At 51.2% G+C, this 22310-nt stretch overlaps 8 protein-coding genes across 8 annotated transcripts; 5 read left to right on the top strand and 3 right to left on the bottom strand.

The window, feature by feature from the left end:
* Positions 1-335: 335 nt before the first annotated feature.
* Positions 336-2486, bottom strand: COCCADRAFT_9596 (uncharacterized protein; the record flags this gene model as incomplete). Its single annotated transcript, XM_007719569.1, has 1 exon — positions 336-2486. One exon carries the CDS (start codon positions 2484-2486, stop codon positions 336-338), a length of 2151 nt encoding a protein of 716 aa, XP_007717759.1.
* Positions 2487-3682: 1196 nt separating this feature from the next.
* Positions 3683-4656, top strand: COCCADRAFT_41458 (uncharacterized protein; the record flags this gene model as incomplete). Its single annotated transcript, XM_007719570.1, has 4 exons — positions 3683-3824; positions 3887-4372; positions 4439-4488; positions 4549-4656. 4 exons carry the CDS (start codon positions 3683-3685, stop codon positions 4654-4656), a joined length of 786 nt encoding a protein of 261 aa, XP_007717760.1.
* Positions 4657-5679: 1023 nt separating this feature from the next.
* Positions 5680-7190, bottom strand: COCCADRAFT_110459 (uncharacterized protein; the record flags this gene model as incomplete). Its single annotated transcript, XM_007719571.1, has 4 exons — positions 5680-5983; positions 6048-6849; positions 6905-7040; positions 7089-7190. 4 exons carry the CDS (start codon positions 7188-7190, stop codon positions 5680-5682), a joined length of 1344 nt encoding a protein of 447 aa, XP_007717761.1.
* A 1115-nt stretch (positions 7191-8305) lies between these two features.
* COCCADRAFT_30703 (uncharacterized protein) lies at positions 8306-10139 on the top strand (the record flags this gene model as incomplete). The annotated part of the gene is made up of 3 exons (XM_007719572.1): positions 8306-8574; positions 8638-9127; positions 9183-10139. 3 exons carry the CDS (start codon positions 8306-8308, stop codon positions 10137-10139), a joined length of 1716 nt encoding a protein of 571 aa, XP_007717762.1.
* Positions 10140-12228: 2089 nt separating this feature from the next.
* On the top strand, positions 12229-14553 carry COCCADRAFT_110450 (uncharacterized protein; the record flags this gene model as incomplete). The annotated part of the gene is made up of 4 exons (XM_007719573.1): positions 12229-12933; positions 12979-13028; positions 13097-13878; positions 13931-14553. Coding segments are annotated over 4 exons (2160 nt in total), but the record flags the coding sequence as incomplete, so codon positions are not given.
* Positions 14554-14794: 241 nt separating this feature from the next.
* Positions 14795-16037, bottom strand: COCCADRAFT_110442 (uncharacterized protein; the record flags this gene model as incomplete). Its single annotated transcript, XM_007719574.1, has 3 exons — positions 14795-15351; positions 15489-15951; positions 16008-16037. The coding sequence occupies 3 exons, from the start codon at positions 16035-16037 to the stop codon at positions 14795-14797; spliced, it is 1050 nt and encodes a 349-aa protein (XP_007717764.1).
* Positions 16038-17087: 1050 nt separating this feature from the next.
* COCCADRAFT_30706 (uncharacterized protein) lies at positions 17088-18203 on the top strand (the record flags this gene model as incomplete). The annotated part of the gene is made up of 3 exons (XM_007719575.1): positions 17088-17508; positions 17563-18044; positions 18099-18203. 3 exons carry the CDS (start codon positions 17088-17090, stop codon positions 18201-18203), a joined length of 1008 nt encoding a protein of 335 aa, XP_007717765.1.
* Positions 18204-19353: 1150 nt separating this feature from the next.
* On the top strand, positions 19354-21244 carry COCCADRAFT_110454 (uncharacterized protein; the record flags this gene model as incomplete). Its single annotated transcript, XM_007719576.1, has 5 exons — positions 19354-19477; positions 19545-19906; positions 19966-20378; positions 20434-20500; positions 20597-21244. The coding sequence occupies 5 exons, from the start codon at positions 19354-19356 to the stop codon at positions 21242-21244; spliced, it is 1614 nt and encodes a 537-aa protein (XP_007717766.1).
* Between the last annotated feature and the right edge of the window lie 1066 nt (positions 21245-22310).

Raw genomic sequence — 22310 nt, forward strand, 5'->3', positions numbered from 1 at the left:
TTTTTTTGGATTTGATTTGATTTGGTGCGGATTTTGGAGAGAGAGGAATAGAAGCTAACGGAATGTAGTGACTTTGAGTTTTGGAACTTTACGTATATCATGCCTGAGGGTAGCAAGGAGGTGCCGAAAATCAGGCTCGAGTTTGAAGTCGTCTAAGAAGAAATTGGGTATTCAAGTAAAAGCAAAGGTAATGGTTTGGTATCAACATAATATCACAAGGCTAGTACATGGTATGATGATGATCATGATGACGGGATATGAATATAATAATATTGAAAAGAACCCCCCCCCCCCCCCCCCGTAAATCGTTGAAATATGATAAGTTTAACCCGTTTTCATGTACTCTTGCCAAAAGCTAACTTGGCTTGTCCTTTTTCTACACCGCCGCCGCCGGGGGGTCTCCCACGTCCTCGTGACGGTTTCGACGCACTTGCGCCTCTTTTTGCACTCGTGGATACAGAAGGCGTCGTTGCTAATGCGCGGTCTTCTTGCCGCATTTCACGTGATAGGTCGAGTGCAAAGTGGTAATCTTCATGCTCGGCTTTTTCGTCAACCGGCAGATGGATGTTACACCTGGGACAGAAAAATGTGTCTATGGTTTTCTGCTGGGCAGGTGCTTTTGGGCGTGGAGCTGATGTTTGTGCTTCATCACGGGTATGTGGAGGTGGAGAAGTCGAGACTGACTGCGGTTGGGCTGATGGAGGAGTATTTGGAGGGTGGATATCCCCATGCGAGTTATGTCGGTTTAGAGGAGGTGTGGATGGTCTTTCGAATTCATCGCCGTCGCCAGCAAACAACGCATCCTCATCCTCTTGTTGATCGATATCCTCTTCTGACTCCTCCTTCGTGGACTCGGTATGTGCTTTCAAAAGCACTGCTCTTGCCGCGTCAAAGTCTTTCTTCTTGTCGTCTCGCGGACCAAAGAAATTTGCAATGTTGCCTCTTGTTCGTCTTCGCTTTGCGGGTGGCTCACTGCTATTGCTCATGGCTCTGCCTGTAGACATCATGGCTTTTGCTTCCTCGCCTCGTACCAAGAAGCCACCAATGCCTTTGTTGTTTGTAATGCCGTCTTCAAAACCACCGACGCTCAGTGATAGGTTCGAACAAGGCCAGGCGCGCCCGTCAACAACGGTTTGTGCTAGTAGATTCTTTGCAAGGTCAAACAGGATTGCTTCGGACAAAGGCTTGCCCTGAGGAATCGGTGCTTGGCGACTTCGAGTTTGGGTGCCTTGTCGATGGTGGAGATTGATACTCTTAGGTCGTCGCTTGTTCTCTAGTACGCCTTCCTCCACACATCTTGAGAAAATGTCTGCAACAAAGATACGCAGCCATCGGACACCTTGCTCAAAAGAGTTGATTGATGGTCGAAAAGACTTTGCCGAAAGCATACTTTTGATCTGTGTACGTGGATTGACTTCGCTGTTGTCCTCGCCGCGGATGATTGAGTACAACCAACTGCCTGTGTCGTCACCCAACTTTTTCAATTGATCCAATGGTTGCTCCATGAGGTCTTTAACCTTGTCCGTGCCAAAGGTGGAAACAATCTCATCTCCTAGTTTTCCTCCGAGCATTCGAATCTTGGTAAACTTCATGTCTGATAGGAAATGCTTGACTGCGCGATTCCGGATGACGGTTTGTTGGTTCGGCTTCTTGTATCCTGAGCCCAACTTTGCGAGCATCTTATTTCTGGCCACGCCGCCAGAACATGTGTATCCAAGTGTGTCTTTAATATGTTTCCTGACGTCCCGAACAATTTCGGATGCAATTACCATGCACACATCATCCCAATCCGGGTCTCTATCCTCTCCATTTTCCTCACCTGTCCCCACAAGCGCATCCGCGGCCCAGTCTAGTACCGTTGTTGGGACCTTTGGCAGTGGCTCTGTCGGATCGTCGTACGGTGCCGGCCCTCTCAACTCGGGGTATCTCTCCAAAAGGATAGTATGTACCTGCGCGCTCAAGTCCATGAAGACTTCGTCAATGCTCGCCTTCTCCACACGCTGTTCCTTCTCTGGTAAGATGTCTTTAATGCACTTCAAAATCTTGCGGCTCTCTTTGCGATATGGGTCCAGGCTGACTTTGTGCGTCGCCATGTCTCGGAAACTGTTTTCATGGTACGCCCAGTTCTCGTCGCCTTCTTTCCACGTCGCAACATGTTGTAGTATGAGGTCGGGGCATTGCTTCAGCGCCTCGGTGGATGTAACATGTCGACTTAGTCCGAATTCGCGCGCGGGGTAGTTGATTGCTATGAGGCCCTGCCATTGTTGCACAGCGAGGGGCTTAGAGGGATCGATACCCAGACGAACGGTTTCGCACTGGGCGTAAAAAGCGTCGAGATCGACATGTGCGATTACCCGAAGAGGTGTTTGTGGGCTGTAGGACTTGAGTTGGTGTAGTTGTTTATAGGTAAAGTTCGATTTGGGGATGCGACGCGGCGAGGTAATGGAGAATTGGGACGAATAGAAATCTGGTAACGGCGACGACATTGCGGTTACGCATTCATTTCAGGACATTTCGGCGCTGTGTTAGAAGTGTATACCGTCTTCTAATAACGTCTACTGTTGCTGCATCGTCAAGAGGGCCGTGTGTTGTTGTGCGACCTTGCAAGGCGCGTATTCCCGTGATCCCGTGCATGCGCGTCATTCATTCACGAGATTGCGCTAACCAAATTCAGTCAGTATAGATCACCAGGGCCATATCTACACGTTTTGCTCCAAAGTCGTTTCAGGTATATTATTGCTAAGTATGCGAGGTTTTTGGTATTGATATCGGTGGTATTCGATGACCAAGTTCATGCTCCATCGGCGTCTCATATTGCGAGATTTACATACCCTGCCCTTGGTGCAGGGTAATAGCGGAGTACAGCACCCAAGAGTCTTCAAACTCACTTATCTAAATATCGAAACATATAGAAATATGATATAGTCGCTATATAAAACCTTTACAAATACATCTTCTTGCCAGAGGACATTGACGAGGTTGTATAGTCGCTATATAAAACCTTTACAAATACATCTTCTTGCCAGAGGACATTGACGAGGTTGTATAGCTGCAACATAGTAGAATGAGGGCTCAGAACAAGACAACGGATACGCAGGACGATATTTTGCATGATCAGTCGAATATATTTGAAGCAAGCAAATCGAAAGAATCCGAGAAGTTTTGTCCGTATGACGAAAAACGAGATAGGCTTGACGCAAGGTTGTGCACAGGGGGAGTTCACAAGGAAAATCCATAATTGGCACGACATCTATCCAAATCTGCCAGGGCTGCCATGTTTCTGGCGATCCAGCCGCGCCTTGGTTGATTCCGCATCTGCAATGTCCTGATTGGCTGTGAGGCTGCGATCCCAGGCAGTGGCAGCTGCAGCTCGTAGACGTCGCAACACCTGTGTCACCTTCCAGCCCCATCTACCCCATCTATGCACTGCAATCATTCTGGCACACCCATACTTAGAAACTAAGCCTTGGTTCCCTCGCCTTCAAGATTGTGCACAGCCATACCAAGCCCCAAGTCATTGACGTCATGTTTACCACTCGATCCAATAGGAGCATCCAGCTCGCATTCTACATGATGTTTACAAGACGAAATGGCTTGGCTTGAATGACTTGAAATTCTTTTGTTTGATCTTTCTGTAAAGCTATTCTTTCTAGTTGTTGGTTGCAACAGAAAATACTTCACCATGATCGCAAAACTAAATGATATTACTGGAGAGTCTGGGGTTCAGGAAGATGGCGTACCCGTGTACGCCATACGCGAGGTACCCATTACTGCGCAGAGGAAACCATGGTTTGACGTTAACGACCCCAAACTCCCACATCCAGGTAAGCTTTTCTGACGCGACTCAACCTCACGCGTCACTTTGCTCATCGCCAAATACACACAGCGGTAGCGCGTGCAAACCTTGCACCTTCACTGGATACGCCCCAAGGAAGCACACAAGACAACTGGGCTGAAAAACACTCTCATCAAACCGTACTGCAACAGCACTGCGACTTTTTTGACCGTGACGGCGATGGCATTCTTTGGCCACAAGACACATATATCGGTTTCTATCGCCTGGGCCTCGGCATCCTCTTCTCCGCTTTTGCGGTTCTAGTCATTCATATCAACTTCTCGTATCCGACCTCTCCGGGGTGGCTGCCAGACCCCTATTTCCGTCTATTCCTAAAGAACGTACATAGAGCAAGACATGGAAGTGACACTGGGACTTTCGATCCGGAGGGACGATTCATCCCGGCCAAGTTTGAGGAAATCTTCACCAAGTATGCGGATGGCAGGGATTACCTGACAATCCAGGATTTGAAGAATACTTTGATGGGCCAAAGAAACATCAACGATCCGATTGGCTGGTGTGGTTTCATTTTCGAGTGTAAGTATCCGATAGTCCTTGGCTGGTAGGGAGAGACCAAAATAGGCTAACAGATGACAACGCTAGGGACCGCGACGTATCTGATGCTTTGGCCTGAAGATGGTCGGATGATGAAAGTTTGTAGCCCTCCGAGAAGAATCCACACCTGGTATTCCACGTTGACTAACTGTTTACAGGAGGACATCCGCGCCGTATACGATGGCAGCATATTTCATCGAATCGCAGACAGGCGCGAAAAAAGACTGCAGCAGCAAGAGCAGCAAAAGAGGCAAAAAGGCCAATAATTGGCGGCCTCTTCATCACCTGCACCTGCCGGCAATGTCACTTAGTTCAAAGTTTCGCGGCCGCTAGCAAGCTAACCTGCGTACCTAATTCTCGGCCGAGCGCGGCCTTTTGTCCGTTACCATTACCACTCTGGGTGTATATACTTTCAGATGCTGCAGGTTGCCGAATGGTTATGTAACCTAATAGACGCATGCAAAATAGCAATAGAAATTACTACCATTGACCTTTGTCGTGGTCGATGTGTGCGATCGTGATTGTGGCGCAGCGGCTGAAAGCTCGGTCCGTGGAAGGCTGGGTGGTATGCCGAATTCCGGCTATTAGGTATCGACCCCACAATGTGGCAGCGGCAGCTCGACAAGCCACATAACTACTCCATAGCAGACTTGCGATTCATACCTAGGCTCTACTCCGCCGGAACCACTCCCCGCTGCCTTGCCGCGTCTCCTATTACTGCAGAAAAACCTCCTGAATCGTGCGGCGAGTAGGTGTGCAAGCCATGTTAACGACTGCCGTCCAAAGGACAAGACCCCAATTAATTGGCATGCCAGGTTGGCATTCTGGGCCAAAGACGCCAATTTTTTTCTTCAAAGAAGGTTCTATACGAGGTTAACGTGCAGAGAGATCGGCGACACGTGGATCTGTCATACTAGCGCTGATCTCCTACGAAGATCTCGGTGGTACTCTTCTGAATGATCTGCACTACCCTTTGGACGGCCGAACCACAGAACCGTGATGTGCGTGCATGTGCGTTTCAATGTACGTCGATCACCGCAGTCAGCACCCAGATAATGGTTCGCATTCAGCAGAAGAGCTGTTTTGAATGCAGAGGTTGATCGCGATAAGGTTTGAGCAACTTCAAGTTGCAATCATCGATGCACGGCGATACGGAGCACATCCGATCATGCGAATTGGTGCGAATTGGTGCGAAATGGGACGAAAATGGCATGAAATGGTAGGGAATCCCGTCTTTAATTCAAACTATTGTTGTAACATAAGATGGATACGCACGGCGTATTTCGGCATTACAGCCTCTGTGGCGCTTCGTGGCTTACCAGGCTCGCTTCGTCTGTATCGTCTCGGCTACTGCTATGCTTGACATTATACGACGTCTGGACCCTGATGCCTTCCTCAACTTTGTCATCAAAGGATGCAGTCCGTGGGCTTGATACAGCAGTGTTGACGTTGTATGATTTGCTTTTCTGTTGACCGACGCTCCGCAGCTCATTGCCGCTCCCGTAGTTATAGTATTGACGGCTGCGTGCCGAGGAGCCACCGAGGATCGGGAAGAGTTTGACTAGGAGGAGGCGAAGTGTCGGAAGGCATGCGCTGCAATCATGTGTTAGCAAGATATGCAAATCAAAAATACTTGGTTCGGACAAAGTTAACTTACCACATGATTCCCACGCATATCTCAACCGTGCTCCACACTGAGACGTCGTAGAACTCCCAGCTAACGTTTGATGACGCGGCGAAGTGCACCAAGGCCTGCAGGCGCAGAATGCTAACGACTGTAACGAAGGTGCCAACGCAAAACATTAGTGCCACACCAACCTTCTTCTTCCAATGCAGCTTCAGGCCCCAAAGCTGCCAGAGAGGTACGCCTAGGATCCAGAAGTCCAAGGCAATCGAGATGGCGGCGTTTGATGCGGTAATTGCGTTGATCTTGAGGCATTTACCATGGTGCATGCCGTCCCATTTCGTCCAGAAGTAGTAGATGGGTTGGCATTGGAAGATCGCTACAATGATGAAAGCGACGCCCCAGAGTACGACGAAAATAACTGTGCCCCATAGCAGGCGCTGGACATCTTTGCTTGGAAACACGCGGATGTAGAAGAACAACAGAGTGAGCTTCAGTAGCGTGAGCTGGGTGAAGTATAGCCATGCCATGATATAAAAGTACCGCAGCATGTTTGTGATTTGCGTGGGAGTCAAGGTCCAGAGATCCTGACCAAGTCCGTTCTTGACAGTGCCATATACCGTGATGAAGGCGCTGGGTAGGGCGGCTATCAGCGTCGCAAGGACGCACCAGTCGTCCCAGCCAATATCCAGTCTCGACATGGTGACCTTGAAGGCGAATCGCATGATAACGAAGGCGGACGCTATACAAAGCATCGTGTTTGACAAGACGACATATTTGTCGCCGCGATTGCGTACTGGAGCCCCGCAGTTGGTAAGGCTGATGTTTCGTGTAACTTTATACGAATTAGCCTTTTTTGCTTTTTCTCAACGGGAGTGGATCCGAAATACCCAGAGCCTCAGGAACGGTGCAGGTCGTGCTTACGCACAGAGTTACGTTTTGCTGGAAACCCTTGTTTGTGCAAATGCATTTCTGGTCAAAGGGAGAGCAAGTGTTGGTCTCGAATGCGCTCCCGAGACAGAGAAGCTGTAGTAGTCAGCAAAAGTTGAGATACGAGAAGCGAGCGTGGCTTACAGCACACTTGGGGAGATCTGATGTGGCAGTCCGCTGTGCCGTGGTTACCATTGAGATGGCAGCAAGGCACAGCAGAAGGTAATATCGGAGAAAAGCCTTCATGTTGATGCTTCTACTAGACCTGAATGGTCAGAGGACAAGTACATGGAGGTTGAACTCTGCTATGTAGCTGGTATGCGAGAAACCGCAAAAAGGTCACGAGTGAATCGATGGCGGCAAAGGTAATGCTATTTAACCCACGACTCGAAACGGAAGGTGTTCTCGGGGTATGATGTGCACAGGGGTTCCATTCTACGAACAGTTCATGAATGAAACCCACGAGTCGTGGCGTCGCCCGTCATCGGTATGAACTGCCGGGTACAGGAGCATAGCCGACCATGGCACTTTCGATAGCGCAAACTTTGTGAGAAGGCGCTGTCGCATAGTCTCTTGGACTCTGCATGTGCTAAAAGAGTAGAACGGAATCCATGTTCATAAAGGGGTCCTTTCATGTGCCAGCCGCCTTAGCGACACGTGGGGAACAATCCGGCGTGTCAGGCGAACGCCACACACGCTAACCGAAAGCCAATTGTGAAATCCCAACCAATTTGCCTCCACTTGCTAGGGGTTCAACAACGAAGAACGTTGAGGTCCAAGGGATATTGCTCAAAGAGGTGATGGTGGTGATGGCGCAACAATACATGGTGAATGAAAAGGTGGGGTCGACCACCATCGTCGGTCTTCTTATCTACCACATCCACTCAGATACACAACGTGTCTCCATAGTTTGACCACTCCCAATCCTACGTAGCAGGACGGCCCTCGGTAAAGGATCCACACCCCAGCGTAAACCCACCCGGTTAAATCCCTCCATTGATCTGTCGACCCACCATGCCCTGCAGAAGGTCGACGACCCGTACCTGCTGCGGCTATCAGTTTCCGCCTTGAGGGTTTCGCCGGAGTCCAGCCCAGTGCAAGGCTGGTGTCTTGTCACGGCATCAACGTGTGGATACACTGCGCCGGGTCGACACTACCGGCGCTGCATTCCTACACGAGGCCATGTATGGTCGCTAAACTGCCTTCTTCGAGCTGGTCTCCGAAGTAAGGATGATGGGTTCGAGGCGGTGCGAAATGAACATTCAGGCAAGCAACGAGTATATATGAAGGGCTTGCAACTTGTTCCTTTGAATCCACTACTACTACTATCTAATACTTTTCTTCTTCTTCGCTTTTGCAGGATGAGGTTCGCCAAGAATGCACTGCTCCTTGGAGCGTTACAATTTGCTAGCCTTGCAGACGCTGCTCCTGCAGACGCTCCTCCTGCAGACTGCTACCGTTTGCCAGGTGATGCCGATTGGCCAGCTACTCAAGCATGGTCGATCCTTAACTCAACTGTCAACGGAAAGCTTGTAGCTACTGTCCCCATCGGCTCGCCATGCCACGACCCAACCTACGATGCCGACGCTTGCAGCGCGTTGAAGTCACAATGGCTGGACCCTCTTACACAGTAAGTACAAGACTTATGAACATTTATATTCTTCTGGATGTGATTTTTGATACGTCTTGGCAGTACTCCCTCCTCGCATTCGGTTATGCAGTCCTACTTCGCCAATCAGAGCTGCGATCCTTTCTCCGATAGGACCATCCCTTGCACCCTGGGCAACTATGTTTCATATTCTGTCAAGGCCACTCAGGCAAAGGATGTTGTCTCTGCCCTCAAGTTTGCCAAGGATCAGAACATTCGTGTTGTTGTTCGCAACACTGGCCATGACTTCCTTGGCCGCTCCACTGGAGCTGGCGCTCTTGCTATCTGGACGCAAGGTCTCAAGAGCATTACCTTCGGTGACTGGTCGGACAAGTACTACACTGGTCCTTCCGTCACTGTTGGTGCAGGTGTCATGGGCAACGAGTTGCTAGAGGCTGCGCACAAGCAAAACATGAGTGTTGTCTCTGGCGAATGCGCCACCGTTGGTCTGGCCGGAGGATTCACCCAAGGTGGTGGTCACAGTGTTCTCAGCACTGCCTTTGGTCTTGGTGCTGACCAGACCTTGTCTTTCAACGTGAGAAACTCCATGTTACAAGCAAAAATAACCATGGCTAATAATTTATTTCTAGGTTGTTACTGCTGAAGGCAAGATTCTGACTGCTTCAGCCACCGAGAACTCTGACCTCTACTGGGCTCTCAGCGGAGGTGGTGGTGGCACATATGCTGTTGTCCTCTCAATGACTGTGAAAGCATACCCATCCAAGACGGTTGGTGGTGCTGCTATGCAACTACTGGCATCATCTACCACCCCCGAGAAGTTTGCCGCAGCAACCTCCAAGCTTATCGAGCTTCTTCCCGGAATGGTTGATGCTGGTGCCATGGTGGTTTTCTTGGTCTCCACCCAGTATATTGTCCTCAAGCCCGTCACTGTTTGGGACTCAACAGCCGCGTATGTCAAGGACACTGTTCTTGCACCTTTTGCAAAGGCTCTTACAGACCTTGGCATTACCCCACCAATTGTCTACAGTGAGCTCTCTTACCGCGACCACTACGACCGCTACATGGGTCCTCTCCCACGCGGAGCCTATGAGGTCAACAGGTACCAGTTTGGCGGTCGTCTCATTCCCCGCGATGTTGTGGAGAACAACACTGCGGACCTTGTCAAGGTCTATCAAGAGCTTATTGCAGAGGGTGTCTTGCTTGCTGGTAGCACAGCCAACTACAAGAAGCCCGCTGGAAACCCTCCAAACAGTGTATTCCCAGCATGGCGAAATGCTTTGATTCAGCAACAACTCATCACAAACTGGAACTCCACCGCTCCCTGGGCCACCATGGAGGCAGACCAGCAGAAGATGACTACCCAACTCATGCCCAAGCTTGAGGCCGTTACTCCAGGCAGTGGCGCATACCTGAATGAGGCTGATTTCCAGCAGCCTAACTGGCAAGATACATTCTTTGGTGCCAACTACCCCAAGCTGAAGGCCATCAAGGCCAAGTACGACCCCAGGGGTGTTTTCTACATCCTGAAGGGTGTTGGTAGTGAGGCGTGGGAAGTCAGCACAGATGGCCGCATGTGCCGTGCTTAAAAAGTGCAGTTTATTCTTAGAACCTTCGTCTGTATATACTATCTCATCGCAGACTTTACTTAAGACTGCATAAGAAAATCTAGATTTTTTTTCTTGATCACGGTCACATGGTAGTTTGTAAAAATTGTTTGAGCGACCAACGCGATGTCTTGATGCGACACAACCAGTGATATTGCTATTGCGTGGAACATAACGTTGGGCGCTGATCGAGTGCTTGGACTTTCAGAGGACCTCGGATGCGTAGGTTCGGTGTGCGTCCGTGCATACAAAGCTACGTAAAAAGATCAACTCGAAGCTATACGCTAATCGACCCTCGCCCTACAAGCAAGATCTTGGTGTTGACTTTACATGAATAGATGGGCCCTAGCAATACGATGTCTCACTACCATACATCTCTGTGGATCGAGCCATGATGCACATATGGTTTCGCGCGTCTAGCTTCTGCGGAGAAACCTCACTCGGTATAAGATTCCGCGAATGCCAGCACAGACTGATAAAGGAAGCCCTTTTTGGTATCTCGAATCGAATTATCGGAGATAGTTAGCTGAAAAGTGCAGAGTTTTCTTGAAAATCGGTGAGCGACGCGCTATCTTGCTTCGTTTCTGGTTAAAGTCTAGTGTCCTCCACGGCGTCCCATTCCTTTTCCTGGTGGGAGCACGGGACTTGTCCACGCTCTGGATACCTCCTCGTTGAAGACTTGGCTCGTTGTGTTCCTTGGAAGTTTAGAAAATCGTCCGCGGACTAAAAGAGACGATATAAGAGCTGCTCCGTCGGATCGTTGTGGTCTGATGCACGTTCACGGGATGCTGAGATGAAGTATTGGTGGGAGTTGAGCAAGCGGGTTCTCTAGCAGGTGGAAGCAAGAGCACTGGGGCTTATATTATATTTGGCCATGTTGCAACCCTAGATGGTGGGGGTAGCCATGTAGGGTGTCGGTGCCCAAAGCCTTGTTGAGTTTTAAACGAGGTACATGTGTGGTTCCCATCAAAAACAACTCAAGAACAGTAACATAGGCAAGACTATTGGCTTGAATAACTTTCGAGTGAATTTAGGTGCACGAGAAGCATACCATAATCGGTTGTATCACATCTAGGTGCCCCGCGTACCTTGATGTGGCTTCACTTGCGGCCGACACGTGACATTGCTTGTTTGCTCGTGATTGGCTACGGTATGAGTGCCCTAACCAATCACAACGCTTCGTATCCCCAAATCCTCTCCTTCAATACCCAGTATTATCTGGACCAAATGCATGTATGTTTGATGATTTCGCGGCTGAACCCGACCGTTACTACAGACACGCACTCTACCCTAGCTTCCTACTTCCTCAGCTCCAGCATCAACTGAGCCTGTCCAGCGATATGCTGCCATCTCTCCTCCTATAGCGCTCCATTTAAGCCCCTAAACCTATGGACAACACGCAGCAGCACTACCCGCCTGAGCACTTGAGCTCCTGGTCAAGGCCAGATGCAAAGGTGGCCATCCCACGACTACAGAACATCAACTATCACTTGCCTGCTACAGCGCGACCTCAGCGTCCCCGGACCGACGTAGTGAGCAAAGCCGTGAGTCCTGGCATTCCGATAATCATTGGGCCGGAGCTGACAGCCGGTAGTGTACGCAGTGCCGTAAGCGAAGTGGGCCTCTCTTCCAGCTTAACCTGTGCTTTTCAGTTGCTTCTTTACTCTGACTGAGTGGTCATTGTTGTCTTGGAAGGTAGAGCTCGCTGACCACAGTCAGAAATCAAATGTTCCGGCGACCGGCCGCGCTGTACCAACTGCCAGCGCCAGGGAAAGGACCATGCGTGCCACTATGAGCAGGAGCGCAAAGACCGCCTCCGAGGGTGCGTAGAGATCATGCCGCTGGCTCCGCGGTTTCTGCTGACACAGGAGAAAGCGCGTTACGCAAGGTGCAGATTCTGACAGATCTTTTGAACGATGTTAGTAGCCAACTGGACGAGAAAGGTAAGAATAAAATCCAAGAAGTACTGGCGTCTTTTGAAGATGACACACCTCCTCCCCTGACCCCCTCGGTACCCTCTGTGTCACACTCCAAGCGCCAAAGACAAACCTCTTATTTCGATGACGACACCGTAAGCTCCAACTCTGCAGATATCGGAGAGGCGCTTGTTTCGGCCTCAGTTGGGTCAAATGACGACCTGGACTTTGCTCAGGAAGATCTTTTGCGTGTTAACGAGGCGGAAAGTGCAGGCTTCATGGGCCGTAACTCTCAAGCCCAGTGGCTGCGTGCACTCGAGTCCAAGGTGGAACAAACTGAAGGTGAGCCTTCCTTTGCGGACTACAGGCTTCCTGGAGCCAGTACAGAAGCCTTCAACCGGCGTGCTGAAGCACTGCATGGGCGTCAACAGAAGAGTGGCCATACGCAGGCCCACGCGAACTCTGCAACCGACTACTACTTTTACCTCGACAAGACCAACATTGATATCGAAATTGGTGATCCCAACGTTGTGCCCTCTGCTAGTACAGCACGGAGTCTGTTCGGCTACTACAAGCATGCAGTGCACAGTCCGTTCAAGCTCGTTGACGATGAATTCGAGCAACAACTACAAGTCTATCTCAACGAGAAGGATGGAAGAGTTACGGCAAACGTGTGCCCCAAGTGGAAAGCTGTCATGAACCTTGTGTTCGCCATTGGTGCACGGTACTCGTATCTAGTCGACGCTGAGTGGCGAGCGGACGATCGCGATCATCTGGTCTACATGTGGAGAGCGATCCATCTCTTACAGCTGCAAAACTTGAGAGCTCTCGTTTCGCATCCGGAGCAGCGACTGATACAGGTGAGCATGGAAAACTACGAAATGCACCCTTCTGATAAGGTTCAGGCAATCGGACTTCTTGCATTATACTACCTCACAATCGGCCACGTTAGCAGGTATGTTCGAAACCACGGTGAAATATTCCAGAGCCGGAGGCAAAAACACTTGCTGAGATGGTGCTCAGAGCCTGGTTCATGATCGGTATGGCTATCCGACATGCGCAGGCTGCAGGTCTGCACCTTAGATATGAGAATCCCTCTATTCCCAACAACCGGAGAAACTCACTGGCTGAGCTGTGGTGGGCCCTCAACTCTGTCGAATGCGTTCTTACTGCAATATTGGGACGCCCCCGGGCAATATCTGCCAACGACTGCACAGTACCCCCACCGGGTACAGTCAGGACCGAGACGGAATCGAGGTCGCGCGAAGCTACAACAGGCAATGTTTCTACCACTGCTTCGGTATACAGCCATGTCTCTGGCTCTTCTACTGGAGAGAAGAGCGCTGCACACAATTTGGACAACTTCGCTGCAGCCTATGTCAGGCTCGACATTCTCATGGACAAGATCCTCGCTGGACTGTATTCGCCACGAAAGTCTGTCAGGTCATGGAAGGGCGCACAGAGCATGATGACCTCGCTCTCTGAAGAACTTGAAACCTGGGCTTTGCAATCGTTGCCACAGGGCGCGTCTGCTGCTGCCGCCGCCACTGTTGATCATAGTTTAGATCGCGAGCGCTTGCTGCTCTATCTCTACTATTACAACGCCAAAATCTGCATCACTCGGCCCTGCGTTTGTAAAATGGATGAGCGGATAAAAGAACAGAGCGAGGAGTCTTCGCGCTTCAACCAAAAGACAGCTCAAGCCTGTATCGGAGCGGCTCTTGACATTGCAGCGCTGCTGCCTGATGTCCCGAACCGTTCTTGGTATTATGCAAACGGTCCTTGGTGGTGCGCCACACATATGAGTAAGCATGCTTGGTATACTACATGAACTGTTAAGCTAACTGTGCGATGCAGTCATGCAAGCCCTCACCCCGCTTTTGATCGAGCTTTCATTGGATTGCGTTCACTTGACCATCGACAAGTCTCACGTGACATCTTGTGTCGAAAAGCTTATAGCGTGGCTTCACTCGATGAAGACTGTTGACGCGGTTAGCGAGAGCGCATACAATGTCGTCACTAAGGTGCTCAGTAGACAACGATCAGAAGACGCTGCCAAGAAGCAAATGCCTTATCCAGAGCACTCTCAAGCACTTGGCCGCCAAGAATATGGGCCGTTACCGCAACAACCTGGTTCGCAGCAGTCATATCAAATAACAAGTCACCCGCATCCACTACAGCACATGCAACCTGCATGGCCGGGACCCGATGAGTTGAATAATATGCCCTACTTTCCACGACCTGATGCCGGGAGATTCTACCCGAATAATGCTCCCAGCTCTGATTATCTGACTGGTTCCAACACGGGCATGCACGAGTTTGGTCAGCCGCAAATGAGTTTGTTCTATGCGAATCCTTTTACGGCTACGATGGATCAGTGGGATTGGGACTCGATGGCAGTGGAGGATGCAGGCCACGGACCCGGACGGGGTATGCACCAGTATCAAGGCCAGAGTTTTGGTGGTGGACCGTCTCAGTGATTCTGGGTTATGGAAGGGCAAGGGGGCCGTTCTTGATTGTCATGGGTATCTTGGGAGGTTGCTGGTATTTACATATATGACTGTGTCGGGCGGAAATCTTGAGCGTGCAACAAAACATTATTACCGACCAAAAAAAGTTACAATTGACGAATTGATTCATCTCTGCATCATATGACTTCTCCGTCCAATTAACCATCGAGAGGGTGATGTGATATCACTCCAAAGAAATTCTTCAAGTTCCTTAGACTTCACAAGCTTCCACTCTAAACATACCCTCAACAACAGCGCAGTCCCTTCCATACCGACTAATAGCATCCCTAACCGCATCCCTCACATCCATAGTCTCAACCCCCACAACCTCATTCTCAACCAAGTCGCTAAACGACTTTCCGGCACCCACTTCCTCTTCATAGAACTGATTGCAAACCGCCAACCCCTTGACCGCCTGCGCAATCCCCTCTCCCCTAGCTTCACCCTTCTCATACCTCGCCAAAACCGTCATAGCATGCCGAAAAATCCTCTCAACATCCACCTCTTCGATCTCAAACTTGGTGCCTAGCTCCTCTTCCAGCACACGCAGCAACCCACGCTGCGTGAGACACGAGGGCTCGCCCGGTCGCGCTACAAACGGACAAATATGAATGGCGCGGTTCATAACTGGCTCTGGGTTGTGCAGCATGTGTACAGCTGCGCGGGCGAGAACGGGTAGCGGGGTCCAGTACAGCGGGACGTCGCCTGAGCCGTAGATACGGGCGTGAGATGTAGGTAGGGAGAAGCCCCCAGGACCTTTTGTAAGCCCTATTTCCGCATCAGTATCAACATTCCCCCTTTCCCTTCCAAAAAAGGGGCCTCCCCCCAGTAATTTTCCACAGCCAATGCTCCCATCCCAACAGGGATAAAACTAAACAAGCACGATGAAGAAAGAAGATACATACACATGTCCATAAAAGCTCCCCCATTCAACCCAACCCACCCCATCTCCCCCCTCCCTCCCATCCTCTCCAACTCTCCCCTTATCCGCGCCTTTGCCCCTACAAACCCCTCCGGCAACCGATTGTATCGTGGACTCCGCACGTTGCCCACAAACTCATTTGCAAAGAACAATTTCACGCCTGCAGCTAGCGCGGCATCGATGATGAGGCGGTACGCAGCGTACTGGGTTGCGCTGCCCGTGATGCAGTTTACAATTGCGTCTTGGCCGGAGAAGGCGGCGAGGAGGGAGGTGGCGGAGGTGTAGTCTGCGTGTTTGTGGATGAGGGTTGGAGCGCTGGTGGAGGGAGGTGGGGGTGGGATGTAGGAGGAGGTGGGGCGGGTGATGAGGGTTATGGTTTTGAAGGGGATGGGAGAGGGTTGTTGGAGGAGTTCGTCGAGGATGGCGGTGCCGAGGGGGCCTCCGGGCTGTGGGGGTGGGTGAGTTAGATGGGGAAGGGGGTAGAGGAAGAAGGGTGGCGTACGCCGAGGATTGCGATGGTTTTGAGTTCCATTTTTTGTGGTTGGTTTGTGGTGATTGGGGTTAATGAGGGTGGTGGTTGATAGTGGACTTGGTCAAGGTGAAGTATAATTTTCGAGCTTGGGAGTGAATTATACGGTGTAGTCGTTATGTACAGTTTTGTATTCTCCTCAGAATCCTGATAAACAACTGTAAAATACCTCCCATCAACTACATACTTATAGTATCATGTCTTTTTCCTTCTGTATTGAATACCAAAGCCAGGCTTCACTAGGCAGCCCAGGTCCATGGCTGCCTTGTTGCCTAGCCTCAGAGCCGCCATGCAAGAAAGCGGGAGGATTGACATCGGAAATAGGCGATTCGCCTCGGCTCCGATGGCGAGGTTAGACCGGGCGCCCAATGAGGTAATATACGACACGCTTGTTCTGATCGGGTGTCGTGCATTGGCTGGCTGGACAGCGTGTTCACGTGTCGTGTTTCGGCATTTGAAGGTTCGAGGTCAAACGCCGATGACGTTGGTCAACCCTTGGATCTTGTACCTAGCATCTGGTGAGCTGCCGCATGATATCTTCTAAATGGTATATTAGAGTTGATATCAGGCTTGGTAAAATAGCCCAAGATGGAAATTGACATGGCCTTTGACCTGCACATGTGTTGTAGTGAGTATGCAATCACCATGACGATGGCGGGGTTGCTGAGGATTACGGCGGGGTATCAGCACCAGAAACTCAATGTTTGTCGCAAAATACTCTTGACAGCAAACAATGACAATGCGATAGTAAACTTACCTGCTATTATCAAAATGAGTGAATTACTGCATACCACATCTGTATGGTGGAAGTCTCGGTCCGAGATGGACCGGTAAGAAGTGCTCCGCTGGCGGAGCAGGGCGGTGCAATAAAGAGGATGCAAATGCCGCTTTGCTAAAGTTGACATTTGCCATTTTCCCGCCTCTTTCTCTTCTTCATTCTGCTTTGTTCAGATAGGCTTCAAAATCTGCCTTCACCTCGATCTCATTGCCTCATACTCACGCACGCACACACGCACACACGCACACACACGCACACACACACATACGTACATCATGTCTCAACGAGCGGCACTATTAATCGGCAAGCTGTCACATGCGCAGAAAGAGTGGCAGCAGTGCGCTGAGGTCGTGTCCAAGCTACACGAGTACCCCGATGGCAACCGTGAAGACTTCATTTCCAAGTGCAAGAGCGGCGAGTTCGACGGAGTTTACGCTCTCTACAGGAGTAACGACTCGAACCCGATTACTGGAGATTTCAATGCTGAGCTGCTTGATGCGCTGCCAAAGAGTCTAAAGTACGTGTGCCACAATGGCGCAGGATACAACAACATCGACGTTGCGGCATGCACAAAGAGGGGTATTTCGGTGTCGAGTACGCCAATTGCAGTCAACGACGCGACTGCCGACGTCGCCATCTGGCTGATGCTCGGCGCCCTACGAAACATTAAGCAATCATACATGGCAGTCAACAGCGGTGGGTATCAGGATCTGCGATAACGGCAAATACAGTGCTGACAGTTTCAAACAGGAAAGTGGCGTGGCAACTTTTCTCTCGGACACGACCCCAAGAACAAGACGCTAGGTATCTTGGGCATGGGTGGCATTGGTTCGGCTGTCGCACACCGCGCAAAGGCCTTTGGCATGAAGATACAATACCACAACCGCCGCCAGCTGCCTGCGAGCGAGGAAAATGGTGCCAAATACGTTAGCTTCGAGGAGCTACTCAAGACGTCGGACGTGCTGAGCTTGAACTTGGCTCTCAATCCTTCGACTACACACATTATCGGCAAGGAACAATTCAATCAGATGAAGGATGGAGTTGTCATTGTAAACACAGCACGAGGCGCGTTGATTGACGAAGCGGCGTTGGTGGATGCGCTCAAGAGCGGCAAGGTGTGGACTGTGGGACTAGATGTGTTCGAGGAGGAGCCAAAGATCCATCCCGGACTGTTGGAGTGCGAGAATGCCGTACTGCTGCCTCACGTTGGCACGGCGACGTTTGAAACTCAGGTATGTTGTGTAGGAAAAAGAAAGAAGATAAGGAAGAAGCTAACATGGTTGCAGCGCGAAATGGAGATCTTGGTTCTGGATAACCTCAAGTCGGCCATTACGAGCGATAAGCTATTGACGCAGGTACCGGAGCAGAAGACGGAGAAGGCGAACATGTAGATGATAGAGAATATGGATGGGTCTAGGCCTGGTAGCGTAGATGCAATGGATAGACTAATTGATGAATCATGATAGCCTCCAATACCGTAATCTCTTTCTGTCTGGGTGTCATGCAGGAGTGGTGCAAGTGGTATGGGTGAGATGCAAGATTGAGCACGTCGGCAATCAACATGATGATTCATATGTTGATGCGGAGAGTCAAGAATGCGGAGTCAAAACGTGGGATCCGGGGTCGGTCTTTGAGCGGGCATGGCGAGCGACTTGGCAAGGCGAGCGCGTTTCTCAGGTGTGGCTTGTTGGCATCGGTGTTTGATCAAGAAGTGTGGTGATTGAGCATCGCAAGATGGATGCAACTCTTCCTATTCTTCGACATTGATGCTGCACATTCACATGTGAATAATGGAGGCAAAAAAAAGAGGCTGAGATCTGTCAGACGGGCGTGCGAACAGGGCTCCTCCACTTGCCGGTACCGAGCCAGAGGTAGGATGTAACGTGCAGATGGCATCGCCGTACAGACGCCGTCTCTACACCGCCCACGCCGCTTTGGTTCCCTTGCCACAAGCTTGATATTACGTCCCATTTCTTTTGCGCAACACCGCAGGTACCCGCATCACCATTCCCACAACATATCCGAGGATAATAATTCTCTTGTCGGATATGTGTGTGTGCGTGTAACAAGCCAGAGCGGCGTTTGAACAAAGCGGATGGAATATGCCCGTCCCCGACGTTGCCGACCCCACTGGGGAGACAGCTCAGGCCAGGAGAGAAATTTGGGGCCCCGCTTAGGCGTCAAGGCAACACATAGACTTTTGAAGGTGGAGTCCCCACGAATGTCGCATGGCTGGTCGCCCCCCCGCGCGTGCCAAAAGACGTCACATGTGCCGCCTTTTGTGCCGATAGGCACACGGCGCCAATTGAACCCTTTGCGACGGGTTTTGCTCGTACGTCTTTCTGGGGGAAGAGGGCAGGCCTAGTGGAGACGTTGGGAATTGGATGGGGTTGGGGGGATTGTTATTTAAATGGAGAGAGATCGCCCACCCTGGTCTTTATCATTGCAAACACTTTACACGTTTCTTCTTTCTTCTTGTTTTTATACTGCCGCGTGTGTCGCTGACGGCGATATATTGGACGGGTAACGGGAAAAGGAACTATGGCGATGCTTAATCTGGGTGAGGTCTGGGCGGACATCAAGTTGTACCGCCGGGCCTACCTGCTTACTGCCGTTGCCTCATTCGGCGGCATGCTGTTTGGCTGGGACACTGGCTTGATCGGAGGTACGCGACTTGCATAACAATGGACGTTGGTTTTGTTTAGTATGCTAACCTCACGCGATGTGCCCAGGTGTCTTGACCATGGACTCGTTCCAGAATTCCTTCAACCTGCACAAGGGCAGCCCCGACTTTGCCAATCTACAGGGCAACATTGTGTCTGTACTGCAAGCAGGTTGCTTTTTCGGCGCATTGGCGAGTTTCTACGTTTCGGACACATTTGGCAGGAAATGGGCGCTTATTATCGCCGACATCATCTTCATTGTCGGATCCTTGATCCAGACACTGTGTGGGCTTGGCACGTCGAATCTTGCCCAGTTATACGTCGGACGTGTGATTGGTGGATTTGGAGTTGGTTTGATCTCTGCCGTCGTACCTACCTACATTGGAGAGAATGCCCCCCGAGCAATTCGAGGTCGTTGCATTGGTTGCATGGTATGGTTGCTTGAATCAAATTTGGTGACTAGGCGTGGTGGACTGACAAAAAACAATAGCAACTTTTCAACGTCACCGGCATCTGTTTGTCCTTTTTCGTCAACTACGGCATCGCTCTGCACATCACCAGCCCCACTGATCCCACCAAATGGCGAGTACCTTTTGCACTGCAAATGCTGCCTGGAGCCATCCTGCTTGCGGGCATTGTTTTTATGAACGAATCGCCCCGCTGGTTGGTAGAAAAGAACCGGATCCATGAGGCTGCTGAGGCGCTGGCTACAGTGCGCGGCAAGAGGGTCGACGACCCCGAGGTTATTGAGGAACTTGATGAGATTATTGCAGACTTCAACGGACACGAGAAGATGCCATTGGTTGCCCAGATTAAGGCGTCCTGCTCGGGCAAGAAGATGTTCTACCGGTCGTCATTTGTTGTCATTCTCATGTTTTGGCAGCAGTGGACTGGCACAAACTCGTATGGCTCTGATACCTATTCGATTAGATGCAGGAATGCGGCTGACCTTGGTTAGGATCAACTACTACGCCCCGCAGATCTTCCAGCAGATTGGTCTTACCGGTAAATCATCGGGCTTATTTGTAAGTGCGAATGGTGGCTTGTTGCACGTACATGTACATACATATATGTATGTATGAACGGGGAGTTGAAACGGTGCTAACGGTGTGGCTATATAGGCGACCGGTATCTACGGCATTGTCAAGATTGTGGTAACGGCCATTGGGCTAATGGCGTTTACCGAGCAGCTCGGACGCAAGTGGTCTCTGATCATCGGGTCCCTCGGGCAAGCGTTTGCCATGTTCTACATCGGGGTCAACCAGGCGGTGCACCCACCATCGGGCGACCTAGACGGGAACGCAATATTTGCCATTGTGTGCGTATACCTGTTTGTTGTCTTCTACTCGTTTGGCTGGGGACCCATTCCTTTTGTGCTGGCGTCTGAGTGCAGTCCGAACCAGGTACGGTCGCTGCTCATGGCGGCCTCGCTCATGACTCAGTGGCTGTTCAACTTTGTGATTGCAAAGATTACGCCATTGATGCTGGACAACATTACGTACGGAACGTTTCTTTTGTTTGGCTCGCTGTGCATTGCTATGGGCATATGGACGGTGCTGTGTGTTCCCGAGACCAAGGGCGTGCGGCTCGAGTCAATTGGCGAGCTGTTCGAGGGCAATATCATCAGAGGGTGTATCCAGGACACGATTCCTAGCAAAGCACGGGCGACACAGCTGAGGGACCATCATGCGACGGCGGACGAGCGAGATTCGATCAGGAGCGGCAAGGCAGGCAAGGCAGGGCGCGTGGAGCAGATCGAAGACGCTTAGGGCAGGGTAGCCGGGGAAAGGCGATGGCAAAAAAGCACACGAGGGGCGGCGTCGAGTGCTTACGTCGCAGCGCATGTGGCGGATTAGTTTGTAGACATGTGTAAGATAGTCTACCAGTAGCTACAATGAAACGACCAAGTGATGAGGTTATAGTGGCACCATTGCACATCTTGGCCTGTTGCGACGAGCAGTGTAGAGTGATCGATGGCAGGCAAGGATGGGGACAACGTGTCCGTACAGTGAAGATCGTGAACCGAACAGGCGTTGAGTCGGGCCGCATCTGGCAACGACAAGCAGACGGGCAGGCGGGCAGGCGGGCAGGCGGCAGACGAGGAGCCGGTCACGAGGCAGGATGGGCAATCCTTGGATGAGGCTGGGCGGTATGGGTACAAGGGCCATGGATGCCCTAAGAGAGCCCGAGGGGGGCGGTTGGGCGTGGGCGTGGGCGGAGCACGGATGACAAACGCAGATGGGGTACCTGTAACGTCCGCGATGCAAACGAGGCGAGGGTCAGGACACTTGTGCAGACAGGCGGTGGGAAAACTGGAGCAGAGGCAAAATGAAGCGTGCCGCCGTGGGCAGCAGACACAGAGGAGCAGCGGACAGCCTTGGAGGGGGGTGGAGCCTTGCAGTGGTAGCGGTGGTCAAGCGTGGGAAATAGTAGCATGCAACGGGCTGCTCCATACATAGCAGAGGCAAAAAAGAAAGAGAAAAAACCCGCTAGGCCAGCGGCGGACCCTGTGAGTGGCGGGGCTCGAAGGGTGACAGGGCCCGGGACACGGAATACCCAAGGGTTCCTAGGGCTGCGGCGGGCCCAAGCGAGCGATGACATAGTGCACTCAGCACTTCGCCCGACGTAACCTCGCAACCAGGCGGGCGGGCACCGTCGCCCTCTCACAGCCCGAGCCCCAAAACCTCGTGCCAGACAGGCGACATACTATACTTACCACTACCGACAACTGACATATGCACACTCCATACATACACATTACCAACTAGCTGCTAGTCCGCACACCACACCGCGCGCCGCACACCACACACACACACACACACACACACACACACA

Source organism: Bipolaris zeicola (assembly GCF_000523435.1).
Source record: "Bipolaris zeicola 26-R-13 unplaced genomic scaffold scaffold_324, whole genome shotgun sequence".
NCBI lineage: Eukaryota > Fungi > Ascomycota > Dothideomycetes > Pleosporales > Pleosporaceae > Bipolaris > Bipolaris zeicola.